Genomic DNA, 13,952 nt, shown 5'->3' with positions numbered 1-13,952 from the left:
TGACAAAGAAAAGGAAAATTTTCCCATTGACCTTTACAATTCATTAAATGATATTTTTCAATAAATAAATACAGAAAATGAATACCGAAGAAAGAGCAAGAAAGTTTAAAGAACATCAAGAGTTGGTTTCAAAAGTTGTAAAGCAACAGGAAGAGATAAAGAAGAAACGGAGACTGAAACTAACTGGTGAAGAAGCCTTTGAAAGAAAACAAGAGAATTTTTTTAAACCGCTTTTAAAAACTCAACACCCTACAGTTCCCACGGTAGAATTTACTCCGAAAAAACTTCAAATGCTCAAAGATTTTAGTCAGATAACAAAACAAGAACTTGGAAAATTAGAATATAATGATGAAGAATTATTTCAGAAACTTGAGGAGGTAAATCAACCCCCTAATTATGTAGTGGAAGCTCTTCAAAACAATGAATATTTGGCAGATTCAAAAACCAGAGCAGGTCTCATTCCAACAGAAGAACCAGCAGTGTTCCATCTTGTGAAAGAAAAGGTATTGATATTTAATGATGAATTGATGTTCTTGAGTTCTACTCAACCAAATGTTAAATTAACTCCAAGATTAATGTTTCTTCTAACAAACCCCGGATTCAGCGGTTCAAAATATTTTGAGGAACCACTTGATATGGAAAGAGAGGAAGATAGGGTATATATTGAGTTGCTAAATGCACTTGATTATGGAGTTTCTGTTGCTGGTAAAAGTAAGAAGAATGAGAAGGAGAAACATATTATTGATGCTTTAAGTAAGCTTGGTTCGGGTGTTAGTTTTCTTCCAAATGACCCATCACAATTAGTTAATAGGCTATTATTGTTGTTAGGTAGTAAGAAGGCTGGAAACAACAATTGTTTTAATGAATCCTCAGCCATTTTAGATCAGTTGATGAATATGAAAATAATTAATAAATGTCAATACAAAGATATTTTATTAGATATTAAATAAGATGAGAAGCACAATTCTTAGTTTTAATTTCACAACGAGCGATTACACAGCTTCATTCCCTTACCCACTACAACTTGACCCCCTTACCTCATATGAGGCATCTTTATTGTCGATGGAAACTTATAATACCTTGTTTAATATCACAGAGAAAAACAACAAGTTTAGTTATAATCCAGGAAGTGGATATAAAACTATAACCGTTTCACCTGGAGCTTACGAGATTTCTCAAATATCTTCAGAAGTCTCTCGCCTTATGAAAGAAAAAGGTGATGAACCAAAAAATATTGTAATAGATATTCAAAAACACACTTCAAAATCAACTATTAAACTTAAAAATAATTATAAAGTTGATTTCACGATTGAAAATTCGTTTAGAGAGCTATTGGGTTTCTCTTCAAAAAAGATTGAAAATAACAGGACGTTTTACAGTGATAATGTTATCCAAATATCCTCCGGTATAAATTCAGTATTAATTCATTGTGATTTGATTGATGGTGCTTATAACGATGGAATAAGAACAAATACAATATTTTCATTCAGTGCATACTCAACCCCGATTGGTTATAAATTTAATATGGAACCAAAAAATCTTGTCTATTTACCTGTGTCAGGAAAAACCATATACAGAGTAAATTTTAGGACAACCGACCAAGATAATCGTATGATATCCTTTAATGATGAAATTATATCCATCAGAATTCACCTACGTGAAATTTTTCAATAAATAAATAATGGTTATTGTGAGAAAACACGAGTTGGGAAAATATAAAATAATTACAGGGGAGGGCATGTACCTTTCACCATACTATACAAGGTATGTGGGTAGAGGATACTATAAACCTAAGAGACAACGAGGTGTAGGTCATCAATTTCGAAATAAAGGAGATGGGATAATTGATACTCTAATGGGTATTGGTTCAACCATCCTTAAACATAAAGACCTAATTGGTTCAACTGCTTCTGCCATGGGCTCCGTTGCGGGTGCTATAAAGAGTATAAAAGATGCTCAAAAGGAGTCTCATAAATTACAAGCAATCAAAGAAATAAAAAAAGGTAAAACTCAACTATCTTCACAAGAACGACAAAAAATCATTAAAATACTTGGGTCAGGGTTTCAACGATTTTAATACTATATAAATACAAGTATGGAAGCGATTGATAGTATCTACGATTTGGATGATACAATTATCATTTCAAACTCCACAAAAAAGGAAGACTATTTTAAGGTAAATGCTATAACAGGAACAGACTGGAATTCAAACGGAACAAAAAGTTTTGAAATAAATAATCAACAAACTTACTTGAATATAGCTGATAGTTTCTTGCTGTGTAAATTTAAATTCACTAAGGCTGCGAATAATACTAATGCTACACTCGTAAATGATTTCTTCTGGAAAATGTTTGATAGTGTTCGCCTGTATATTGGAACACAAGAGGTTGAAGCGGTTGATTATGTCTCTGCTACATCTGAAATGATGAAATTTACACTATATTCGTTTGGTGATAGAATGGGTAAGGGAGCTGTTGAAGGTTTTATTCCTGATATGTCAACGGGTACAAACACAGACCCTGGTTATAGTCAAAGGAAGGCAATGTATAATGATGACACAAAACCAGAGAATAGTTTTACCGTAGCAGTACCTCTGAAAGGTACATTTGGATTTTGTGATTATGACAAAGTTTTGTATGGTCTTAAAATTAGATTTCAACTACAAAGGAATGATAATGTAAATAGGTTGCTTTTTGGGGTTGAAAATGCTTTTGGAGACAACAATAAATTTGTTAATAATGATTTGTGTTGGTATATCAGTGAATATACTCCTAATCTTAAAACGGAAGAGATGTTAAATAGAAGACTTAACTCAAAGAAACCGCTAAATGTATCATACCTTAAAAGAAGATGTCAACACGTTAAACTGGAACACACTACCTACACTTGGAATTTGGGTGTTCTTCAAGGAAAGCCACGATACCTCTGGCTCATTTTTTAAAAACCAGATGGAGAGGACGGTACTAATAAGAATAATGCGCTGAGTGATAATGCTAAGGTGAAACAACTTCGGGTTTCTCTTGATGGCACATTTTATCCGCGAGATAGATTGGAAATTGATTGGGAAAAAAATGATTATGCCGAAGCCTACAAGTCTTACCAAAAGGTGTGTGAAAGCAACGGTAATAATGATCCTATTTTGGTTATGGTTGCGTTTCAAAAACTTTATACAATCTATGCAATTGACCTGAGTTCTCAAAAGGAAACTATAAAGTCTAATCGAGTGGATACTTCTCTATACATTGAAAGAGGGGAGAGTGAAGAGGTTAATGCATATTGTTTGCTTTTGGAGGAAACAGATTTACAGATTAATACAGATAATGGTGTTATGATTAATATCACATAGGTTTTTTCTCATAAATAAATGGTTGGGGTATATGTTAATCAAATCAATCTTAATAAATTAACATCTTGTATTCAAAATCAAAAGCCTTGTATTATTAATGTTAATACAATTCAAAGAAAAGGAGCTGTAAGAATTGATGTTTTACTCACACACACACACAAGTAAAAACACTAAATGATGTTGGATCACTTAAAATTAAAATGACGAAACCTATGTTAAAGAAATATTCAATAGACGAGTCAAGAGGAGGATTTCTCCCATTTCTAATTCCTTTATTTGCTGGTTTAAGTGCGGCGGGAGCATTGATTGGTGGTATTTCAGCAGCGGTAAAAACTGCTAACGAAAGGAAGGCACAACTAAAAGCTCAAAAAGAATTGGAAAGACATAACAAGGAGTTGGAGAAACAAATTAGTGGAAGTGGTGTAATTGTAGATTTTGCTCAAAAACTTGAAAGTCTACCTGATAAAGCTAGATTGTTGGTTGGAGATATGCTTTCCTCTATCGCTCAAGCGGGTGTTAAACTAACTAAACGGGGTAATGGATTGTATCTTTCTCATAAATAAATGGATAAATGGTTTAAACAATTTGGAAAGAATACAACGTCAAATATAGAACTTACTAAGTATTGTAAAACACTAAAAATTGATAATGTGGTTATTTGTATGAGAGATGAATTAATACATATAAATAAGAATACAAAGAATATTATTATGAATTTAGACACACAGAATGGTTCTCATTGGGTTTGTATTCATAATAGTCAGGATAAATATTATTTTGATAGTTATGGTATGCCACCACCTGTTGAAGTAATACAATTCTTACAGAATGGTGTTTATCAAACATTTCAAGTTCAAGAAATTAATTCTAAATGTTGTGGTCAATTATGTTTATATGTATTATTTCAACTCAACAATAATGAAAATTTTTATGATATTATTTTTAATCTAATATAAATGACTTATGTTGGAAAAGATGGTTCTATCTTTGGAAAATCCTCTCAGGATATTGATTTATCAAATTATTATACAAAGGCACAGGCTGAACGACAAAAATATAGTGTAAGTAAAAATATTAATATGAAGAATACTTATAAATTAATCAATTATCCAAACCCTGCAGATGCAAATGACTTAATTAGATTTAGTGATTTATCACAATATATATTTTTAAAGAAAACAGCACGTTTTGTTAAACAAGTAAAATTTACAACCACAACACCTGGTTATACTGACCATACACCTTTCCTCATTGAATTTAACTACCTGCTTACAATTGAATTTTATAAAGAAGGACATATAGTTAATATGCGAATTAATAAATGGGGGTACGATATGCCTGATTTAGGGTATAATTGGTCTTTTTCAATAAACATAGAAGACCTACATGATTTGAATCAGTCTCGTAAAGAAGAATATTATCCACTTGGTGAGGATATGGATTTATGTGGAAGTACAATTAATAAACAACAAATACATGGTTTTAAGAAAAGAAAAATATATGATAGTATAGCGATGGTTAGCATGACAAAGAAGGAAGGTCATGAGATAAGGATAGAAAGCCGAGGAATACAAACCGATTTGGTAGTGGGAAGATGGGGTGGTATTACCTGTCATAATATTAATCTCACATATATTTCTGATACATAAATGGCAGGAAGAAGACTACAAGAGAATTATAATTTTTGTATTCAAGGATACCTACAAGAAAAGGGTGCTCGGTATTACATACCTTATGATTTGGAGCATATACATGGGAATTTTGTCATAAAAAACTGGCCTTATACTGATATTGTTAAACCCACAAATAGAGACTTGTTTAAAGTATTAAATAAAAATGAACTTCTCAAAGTTATGAAATATAAAACTCTTTTAGAAATCGTCAACAAATCTTATTGGTATCCTATTATGAGAAAAATAATTATAGATACAAGAATATCTCAAAATCCAGATGAGTATATGTATAATATTCTTTGGGGTTTAAACTCAAGGGTAGCAAGGGATGAGGAAGGAGTTGAAGAAGAGAAGGAGAAAAGAGAGAAAAGAGAGAAGGAGGAGAGGGAACAAAGAGAGAGGGAGGAGAGGGAGATGGAAATCAGAGCGATTCAAAAAAGAGTGGATGTATTACAGCAAGAAGATCAATCTCAACTCACCGAAGAGGAAAATAAAGAAAGAATGAATGCTGTGAAAATATTGATATCAAAAATTGCTAAGATAAATGAGGAAGGAGTTAAAGAAGAGAAGGAGGAAAGTGAGAAAAAGGAGAAGGAGGAAAGGGAGAAAAAGGAGGAGGAGAGGGAGAAAAAGGAGAAGGAGGAGAGGGAGGAAAGGGAGCAAAGAGAGAGGGAGGAAAAATATAAAAAGATGGAAATCAGTGAGATTCGTAAAAGATTGAGTGTATTACAGCAAATAAATCAATCTCAACGCACCGAAGAGGAAATTAAAGAATTAACAACTCTTATGAAGATAATGGTTTCAAAAATAACAACGTCAATGTCTTCAATTTCAGGGAGGAGATTTAAACGAGAAAGTGGTGAAGAAGAAGAAGAAGAAGGAAAAGATTATGTGATTGATGATGTTTGTGTCATTGACTTTAGTTAGTTTTTATTTGTAAATAAATGGAGGAGAGAGTGAAGGCATTCCTTAGGATTCTTTATGTTTTAAAAATAAAGATTGAAATGTATATGTTGAAAACCAAAAAGGTTTTGATACTCTGTCGGAATTTTTCTGATAAATAAATATGAGTTATTGTCTCAAATGTAAAAAGAAAACTAAATCTAAAAATATCTCTTATGTTAAAGCTAAAAATAATAGAGTTTATCAAAAAGGAATATGTCAAGTACAGTGGTACCTCGGCTTACGAGTGCCCCAACGTACGAGTTTTTCGGGATACGAGCCGTCGCTCGGGCGGTTTGTTGCTTTGGGATACGAGCCGAGATCCGATGTACGAGCTCAAAAAATTTATTTTTTTGAATTTTCCGGTTGTGGCTTCCGGTTCCGGTCACGTGGTTATCTTGCCGTGAAAGCATCTCTGCTTGGATATAAAACACGCAATCGTCGAAATACATTAGCGAGGAATCTCCTTGCTCCAGCCGGTGACGTCATCGGCGGGGATCCCCGCCTCCAGAGTGGCTGGTCACGTGACCGCCAAAGCGTGTCGCGCGTGCGGGTATAATGAGCTACACCTGTGGATCACGTGACCACGGAAGCACGCCTCGCTTGAGAGGCATGGCTTTCGGTTTGCGTTTTGCTTTATAAGGCGCGATAAATGGGCTTTTGAGTGTTAGCGGTTCATGGCGTTGACGGTCAAAAACCCATTACATCAATTTTACCAGGCACTGTACAGTAAGTACAGTGGACACCAAATGCACGGTGGAAGGCTAGAAGTAGAAGATCGTCCAAGACAAGTGAGAATAAGCCATACTTTGGAGATGACGTCATTCGCTGGTCCGATAACCAAAGATGTGGTATAAAAAACCAGGTGAGCTAACAATGCAGCAATGAAGGAATTCGGCCAAGGCACCGGCACACAACGACCTACCTACATCGAAAGACTCAATGCCAATGGTGACATAAGCCAAGACGGCCGGCTTAAACACCGCCGAAAGACCACGGTGTACCAACTTACGATGCAGAACATCTTGCACTTAATATGATGACAACAGGTGCCATCCTCTGACGTACCATTACAGGTACAGGTACAGTACACGTGAGCACAGAGCAAAAGTTCACTGAAACCGAGATTAAGAAAAAAGAAAAAACACCTCGTGGTCCGTGCTCGATATCCGAGTTTCAATCTTTTCAAACACATGATGCTCTCGGTCACGGTATCTCCTGCGAGCTGCTTCTCCTTCAACCACACAAACAACAACTTCTCCATATCTTCATGGATAGAGGTCCAGTTTATTTCTTTACATTCTCTTGTATTATGTACAGTATATACGAGGTCGTGCTTGTTTATACATTATTTGTTATTTATAAAGTACATTTTTGTTATTTAAAAGCACCTAACAAAAAAAATTGGTGTTTTTTTTTTGAGGCTGGAACGGATTAATAGCATTTCAATGCATTTGAATGGGAAAATTTGCTTTGACTTACGAGCGATTTGGCTTACGAGCTCCGTCACGGAACGGATTAAACTCGTAAGCCGAGGTACCACTGTATGTGGCTCTAAAAAGTGCCAATTCATCTCTCCTAAAAGAGGAGGAGATATACAAAAGTTTCTGTCAGGAAGTAAATTTACAACAACTGGAATTCCAGGGGAATTACACCTTCCAGGGTATTCTTTCTGTGGTCCAGGAACAAACTTGGATAAAAGATTAGATGAGGCTGACAATCCTAAACCTTGGTCTAAACCTACAAATAGGGTTGACGAAGTGTGTATGAAGCATGATATTGCTTATGGGAAAACCACTACGTTGACTGAAAAACATAAAGCCGACAGCGAAATGTTGTATAATTTGTCTTTGATACAAAATCCAACGTTGAGAGAGAAAGTTGATAGGTTTATTGTGAGAAATTTGATAAATGCTAAATTGAAACTTGGTCTTGGTTATTCCTCAAAAAAACTATTAGGCTCTAATGATGTCATCAAGACTGAGGAGCTTTTGGCTGAAGAATTACACAAACCTATAATCACAAAGTTTAAAAGAAGGAAGGTTTATTCTAAATACACCGACCACATATGGTCCGCTGATTTAATTGAATTGAATAATGACAGGGGATACAGGTATGCTTTAACCGTTATTGATTTGAGGAGTAGATTTGCCTGGGTTGTCCCTTTAAAAAATAAAAGGGGTGATACTTTAATGTTAGCCTTTAAGCTAATATTTGATCGGGATAAAAGGAAACCAAAGAAGTTATGGACTGATGAGGGAACAGAGTTCTATAACAAAATATTCATGAAATTTCTTAAGGGGAAGGGTATTAAATTATACAGCACCTTTAATGAAGGAAAGGCAGTTGTTATTGAGCGTTTTAATCGTACTTTAAAAGAGAAATTATATAAAAAATTCACACAACTCGGTTCTCAAAAATGGGTGTATTTAATTCAGGATATTGTAGATAATTACAATAATACAGTTCATTCATCAACAAAATCAAAACCATCAGAAACATTTACAAAATTAGAATATGAAAAGGAGATTAATTTGAGAAAGCCCAAGTTCAAAGTTGGTGATATTGTAAGAATATACAAATGGAAAAGCCATTTTGAGAAAGGTTATACAAAGAGATGGACTAATGAATTATTTAAAATCGTTGATGTAATGGCTACAAACCCTTGGACCTACAAATTATATGATTTAAATGGAGAAGAAATCTTGGGTTCATTTTACTCAAACGAATTACAAAAAACACAAGTAAGCAGATAATACCCTTGAAAATAATAAATAAATAAATAAAATGTAATGGGGATACGTTTTTAAATCTGTGAACCCCAAACACAGAATCCCACAACTTTTTAGTTGGGGCTTAACTTTTGTGTGTGTATAATGGGGATACGTTTTTAAATCTGTGAACCCCAAACACAGAATCCCACAACGTTTCAGTTGGGGCTTAACTTTTGTGTGTGTGTGTATGTGTGAGTTGAGTCATAATAATATACAAACCCGAACCCAACCCCATCCCTAACCCAACCCCATCCCTAACCCAACCCCATCCCTAACCCAAACCCATCCCTAACCCAAACCCATCCCTAACCCAACCCCATCCCTAACCCAACCCATCCCTAACCCAACCCCATCCCTAACCCAACCCCATCCCTAACCCAACCCAATCCCATACCCAATCCCATCCCGAACCCAACCCCATCCCTAACCCAACCCTAACCCAACCCATCCCTAACCCTCACATTCAAAATCCCAACCCTAACCCAATCCCATCCCTAACCCAACCCCAACCCTAACCCTCACATTCAAAATCCCAACCCTAACCCAACCCCATCCCTAACCCTCACATTCAAAATCCCAACCCTAACCCAACCCCATTCCTAACCCTCACATTCAAAATCCCAACCCTAACCCAATCCCATCCCTAACCCAACCCCAACCCTAACCCTCACATTCAAAATCCCAACCCTAACCCAACCCCATCCCTAACCCAACCCCATCCCTAACCCAACCCCATCCCTAACCCAACCCCATCCCTAACCCAACCCCATCCCTAACCCTCACATTCAAAATCCCACCCTAACCCAATCCCATCCCTAACCCAACCCCATCCCTAACCCAACCCATCCCTAACCCTCACATTCAAAATCCCAACCCTAACCCAATCCCATCCCTAACCCAACCCCAACCCTAACCCTCACATTCAAAATCCCAACCCTAACCCAACCCCATCCCTAACCCAACCCCATCCCTAACCCTCACATTCAAAATCCCACCCAAACCCTAACATAATCTTTCTTTTCTTCTTTTTTTAAATACTTTTTTTTTTTTTTCCTCTTCCCTCCAATTCTGTCTTTCAAGGCTTTCAAGTTTGAAGAAGTAGAAATGGGAAGAAAGAATTTTCCAGCATTTTCTTCCTCGAACTTTCTTGATATTGCTTAAATCAAGCGTCATTAAATAAAGAACATTGTTCATTGCTTTAGAATCCAAAGAGTCTCCAAGAGGAACCCCACAGGTAGAGTCTCCAAAATAAAACCAACTTTCCAAGTTCCCAAGGTATAACCACATTCCTGTTGAGCCTCCAAGATAGGTATCACATTCCGAGTCATCAAAACAAAACCCCCATTCCGAGTCTCCAAAAATATAACCATCTTTCCAAGTCCCCAAGGTAGAACCACAATTTTCAGAAATATTGGGGGTTTCTGTGATAAGTCTCACATAGTATAACTGCAGACCATCAGGGAAAACTCTCCTTGCCCAATTTTTTAGGGTTTCTATGATGTGTCTCACATAGTATAACTGCGGACCATCAGGGAGAACTCTCCTTGCCCAATTTTTTAGGGTTTCTATGATGTGTCTCACATAGTATAACTGCGGACCATCAGGGAGAACTCTCCTTGCCCAATTTTTTAGGGTTTCTATGATGTGTCTCACATAGTATAACTGCGGACCATCAGGGAGAACTCTCCTTGCCCAATTTTTTATGGTTTCTATGATGTGTCTCACATAGTATAACTGCGGACCATCAGGGAAAACTTCCCTTTCCCAATTTTTTAGGGTTTCTATGATGTGTCTCACATAGTATAACTGCGGACCATCAGGGAGAACTCCCCTTTCCCAATTTTCAGAAATTTGTGGGTCTCCAATGTATGACTTGTATTCTGGCTCATCAAGGTAGAACTTGTTCAGTGGGTTTTGTTTTGATAACTCACAACAAGTATCATCATGGTAAAACTCTTTTTCAGGATTTTGTGGATCTCCAAGGTATAACTCTTTGGCTGGGTCATCAAGGTAGAACTCGTTCTGGGGGTCTTGGTTGTTCAAAATGTCTTCAAACAAAAAAATAACTTCATCCCAAGTTGTGTTAAAAGCAGAATTTTCATTTCGTATCTCAGATACAATTTCCTGTGAAAGAAAATAACAATGTATTAATTTAATACAATATTTTTATTTGTATAAATCAAGCTCTATGAATATTAAAATAAACTTTGTTAACTCTTACACGAGTCTCATCTAAAAAAAAAAAAAATTAAAATAAATAATTAAATTAATAATTAATTAAATAAATAAATAAATAAACAAACTTACCTCCATTGATAAGAGGTTCGAGTCCAGTTCATCAATCTGAAGGTTGAGTTCTACACAGGTAGTAGGACTCCAAGGAATAGCAAAGTTATCCCATTCCATTTCGGCATAGTAGTCCATTCTCAAGTGAAGCAGAAAGCGTGTTTGAAAAAGCCTGTGTGGTCGGTGCCTTTTATAAGGACTGGGTGTGTCATTTCCTGTGGAAATTCCCTGGGCGTGTCTTAACTGGAAATGATGTGATGGAAATTCCCTGAAAATGATGTAATGTATTACCTGGAAATGATACAATGCTGAAGAGTTTATAAAGTGGGTGGGGCTTAGTAGAAGTGGGCGGAGCTTAGTAAAAAGTGGGTGTGGCGTAACAAAAAGTGGGCGGGGCTTAGTATAAAGGTGGGCGTGGCTTAACAAAAAGTGGGCGTGGTTTACCAAAAAGTGGACGGAGCTTAACAAAAAGTGGGCAGAGCCTACCAAAAAGTGTGTGGCACTGGAGGCGCTCAAACAAGAACATTGAGGGAGGTTTACCATTTTATCTTAGCTCAGTTAAAATATCTTAATAAAGAACCAAACTCAAATATCTTTTTTGTTAATATATTAGATGGTGAAGGGAGTGGCAAGATAATTAAATTATTTCCCATGCATAAACAAATATTTGTAGGGTCGTTGTTTGAGTGGGTCAAAGATGATTCACCAGATGATATTAAGAGTAAAAGGTTAAAAGGTCCATAAGGTCAGAAGGATCACAGGTTCACACAGAAGGACCATTGTTTAAGTGGTCTAATGAATAAGGATAACATGTCAAAAGGTTAGAAGGTTCGTAAAGAACAGGGTGAGAGAAATAGAGGTGTTTAGGGGCAATGAGGGAGGGGAAAAATTAACATGTAAGTCAATGGGAAAATGAGAGTGTCCCAGAAGCAACATATATACACTACTGTTAGGGTTGTTGTTTGGGTTAGGGTTGTTGTTAGGGTTAGGGTTGTTGTTAGGGTTAGGGTTAGGGTTGTTGTTAGGGTTAGGGTTAGGGTTGTTGTTTGGGTTAGGGTTGTTGTTAGGGTTAGGGTTGTTGTTAGGGTTGGGGTTAGGGTTGTTGTTAGGGTTAGGGTTAGGGTTGTTGTTAGGGTTAGGGTTATGGATTAGGGTTAGGGTTTAGAGTTGGGGTTTGGGTTTAGGGTTAGGGTTACCCTCTAACCAACAGCTAACTACCCTAACTACCTCTCCCCGTACCCTCCCAGGTCTTCTTTCCTTCTTCTGTCCCTCCTCCTCTAACGAGTATTTCCCCTTATTTTCAATCCTCGCCTTCCTTTTTTGAATTCCCATTTTATGAATTGCCTTCCCCTATGTGTGTCATATATATAGATGGACCCACATGCAGAACACATTTCTTAAACCCGATCCAATCATGCTTGTAAAAATCAGATCTACAACATTGTCCCAATAGTAGGTTTAATTCAGAATCGATCTCTGGCAACACCTGTAAGAAATCAACAAGAATAATATCAGTATACCGTAATCATAGAAGTAATAATGAATTGGCAATTGGTACAAGCAAGCCTGGAACATCTAGCAATAGGCACCATTCGAATGTGCACGACCACACATAATAAATGTCACAGGAATCAATCGGAGCGATGTCCGTCCGAGTTCTTATGGTCGCCCCTCAGTGGTCGGAGTCAGCATAGCACCTGGGTTCAACTTACACAATTTCATTACAATGCTTTTCTCTCCAGAACCTCAACCATCTTATATGGCATCCCATCTTTGTTCCCATTCACAGTTTGATTTCCGTGCTAATCCGTGGTCCGTTTAACCACCCATGCCTCACATTCCCATTGATTGCATCCATGTCTATAATCATGTTTCGCCTCCATCAGGATCCTTGACCAATGAATACATTTCAAAACAAAATATCTAATATCTGAACTCCAAACTAACACATTCACTTCTGTAAGCTTATTATGATATCCTGTTGAAAACAATGAAAAATGCGGAACGGTACACATTGATTAAAGGATCAGCTGTATTGTAAATATTGACTTGTTGATGCTTTCACCCAAAAGGTCCAAACGGAACTGAAAAAGAGGTGGTTGTACTGGAGATCCTGCCACCATCAGGTGAAGCACTCGCAGGTGTCACGGAACTCGTGCTGCAGTGAAGGCGTCAACGGTCTTACGCAGCTCTCTATCATTGGAAAGGAGAGCCCCAAAGGAAGCCCCAAAGGAAGCCCCAAAGACATGCAAATCCCAAGCTTTCAGGACGACTCTGTGTACATCTGAGAATCTTGACTAGAGTACACGACGTTGGTTTTATTGTATCCAGTTCTGCTGCTTTCATCTCTCCTCACCCATGAGGTCCACGAACCACCCCTGGGACCTACGGCCCAGCCTCAATAAGCCGGGTCGGACGTGTCCATAGAGGGTTCGGTTGACCTTCTCGAAAGTGCAATCGGACCAATGATATTCAGCTGTTCAAACACGAGTAGTGTCGTCACATGTTGTGCAGTTGATGTTTCGTGAAACAACAGCTCATGGTCGCCATTTTTGAAGTCATTAGCTATTTAAACACATTTTGTAGTCATTCTGGTGAATTGCTGTTTTCAGCATCAGATTTTTCATATTGTGCTCGTTTGTGAATCTTGCTTCATTGAAGTCTTCGAATACAATCAGCGATACCCACAGTATTGTGATAAAAAAAAATTGGCTTTTGGGCAAATTGAAAAATTAAAAATTCCTGAATTAAAAAAACCTGTTTCCTGGTTTTCCTGTTCTGCAAGACATTGATGTCGCTGACGTTAATGGTGCCAAAAGACGGATATTGATATCACTATCATGGACTATACAAGCTGTACCAACCTCCAAACTTTGATTAGCATATTCGAACCATTGAATCTATTCATTCCCACATACAGTATTCGGTTTT

At 37.0% G+C, this 13,952-nt stretch overlaps 1 protein-coding gene across 1 annotated transcript in view; it reads left to right on the top strand.

Moving 5' to 3' along the window:
- Positions 1-13,388, top strand: part of LOC137429619 (vasoactive intestinal polypeptide receptor-like) — a 135,390-nt gene extending 122,002 nt beyond the window's left edge. Inside the window, exon 11 of the mRNA XM_068119688.2 lies at positions 13,094-13,388. Coding sequence (XP_067975789.2) covers positions 13,094-13,309 — 216 coding nt within the window. The 3' untranslated portion in view covers positions 13,310-13,388. The remainder of the gene's footprint in view (positions 1-13,093) is intronic.
- The last annotated feature ends 564 nt before the right edge of the window (positions 13,389-13,952 follow it).

This window comes from Myxine glutinosa, chromosome 6 (genome assembly GCF_964187855.1).
Source record: "Myxine glutinosa chromosome 6, kmMyxGlut1.1, whole genome shotgun sequence".
Classification (NCBI taxonomy): Eukaryota; Metazoa; Chordata; class Myxini; order Myxiniformes; family Myxinidae; genus Myxine; species Myxine glutinosa.
Note: the sequence above shows the minus strand (reverse complement) of the source record. Positions and strands in the feature narration are given on the sequence as shown.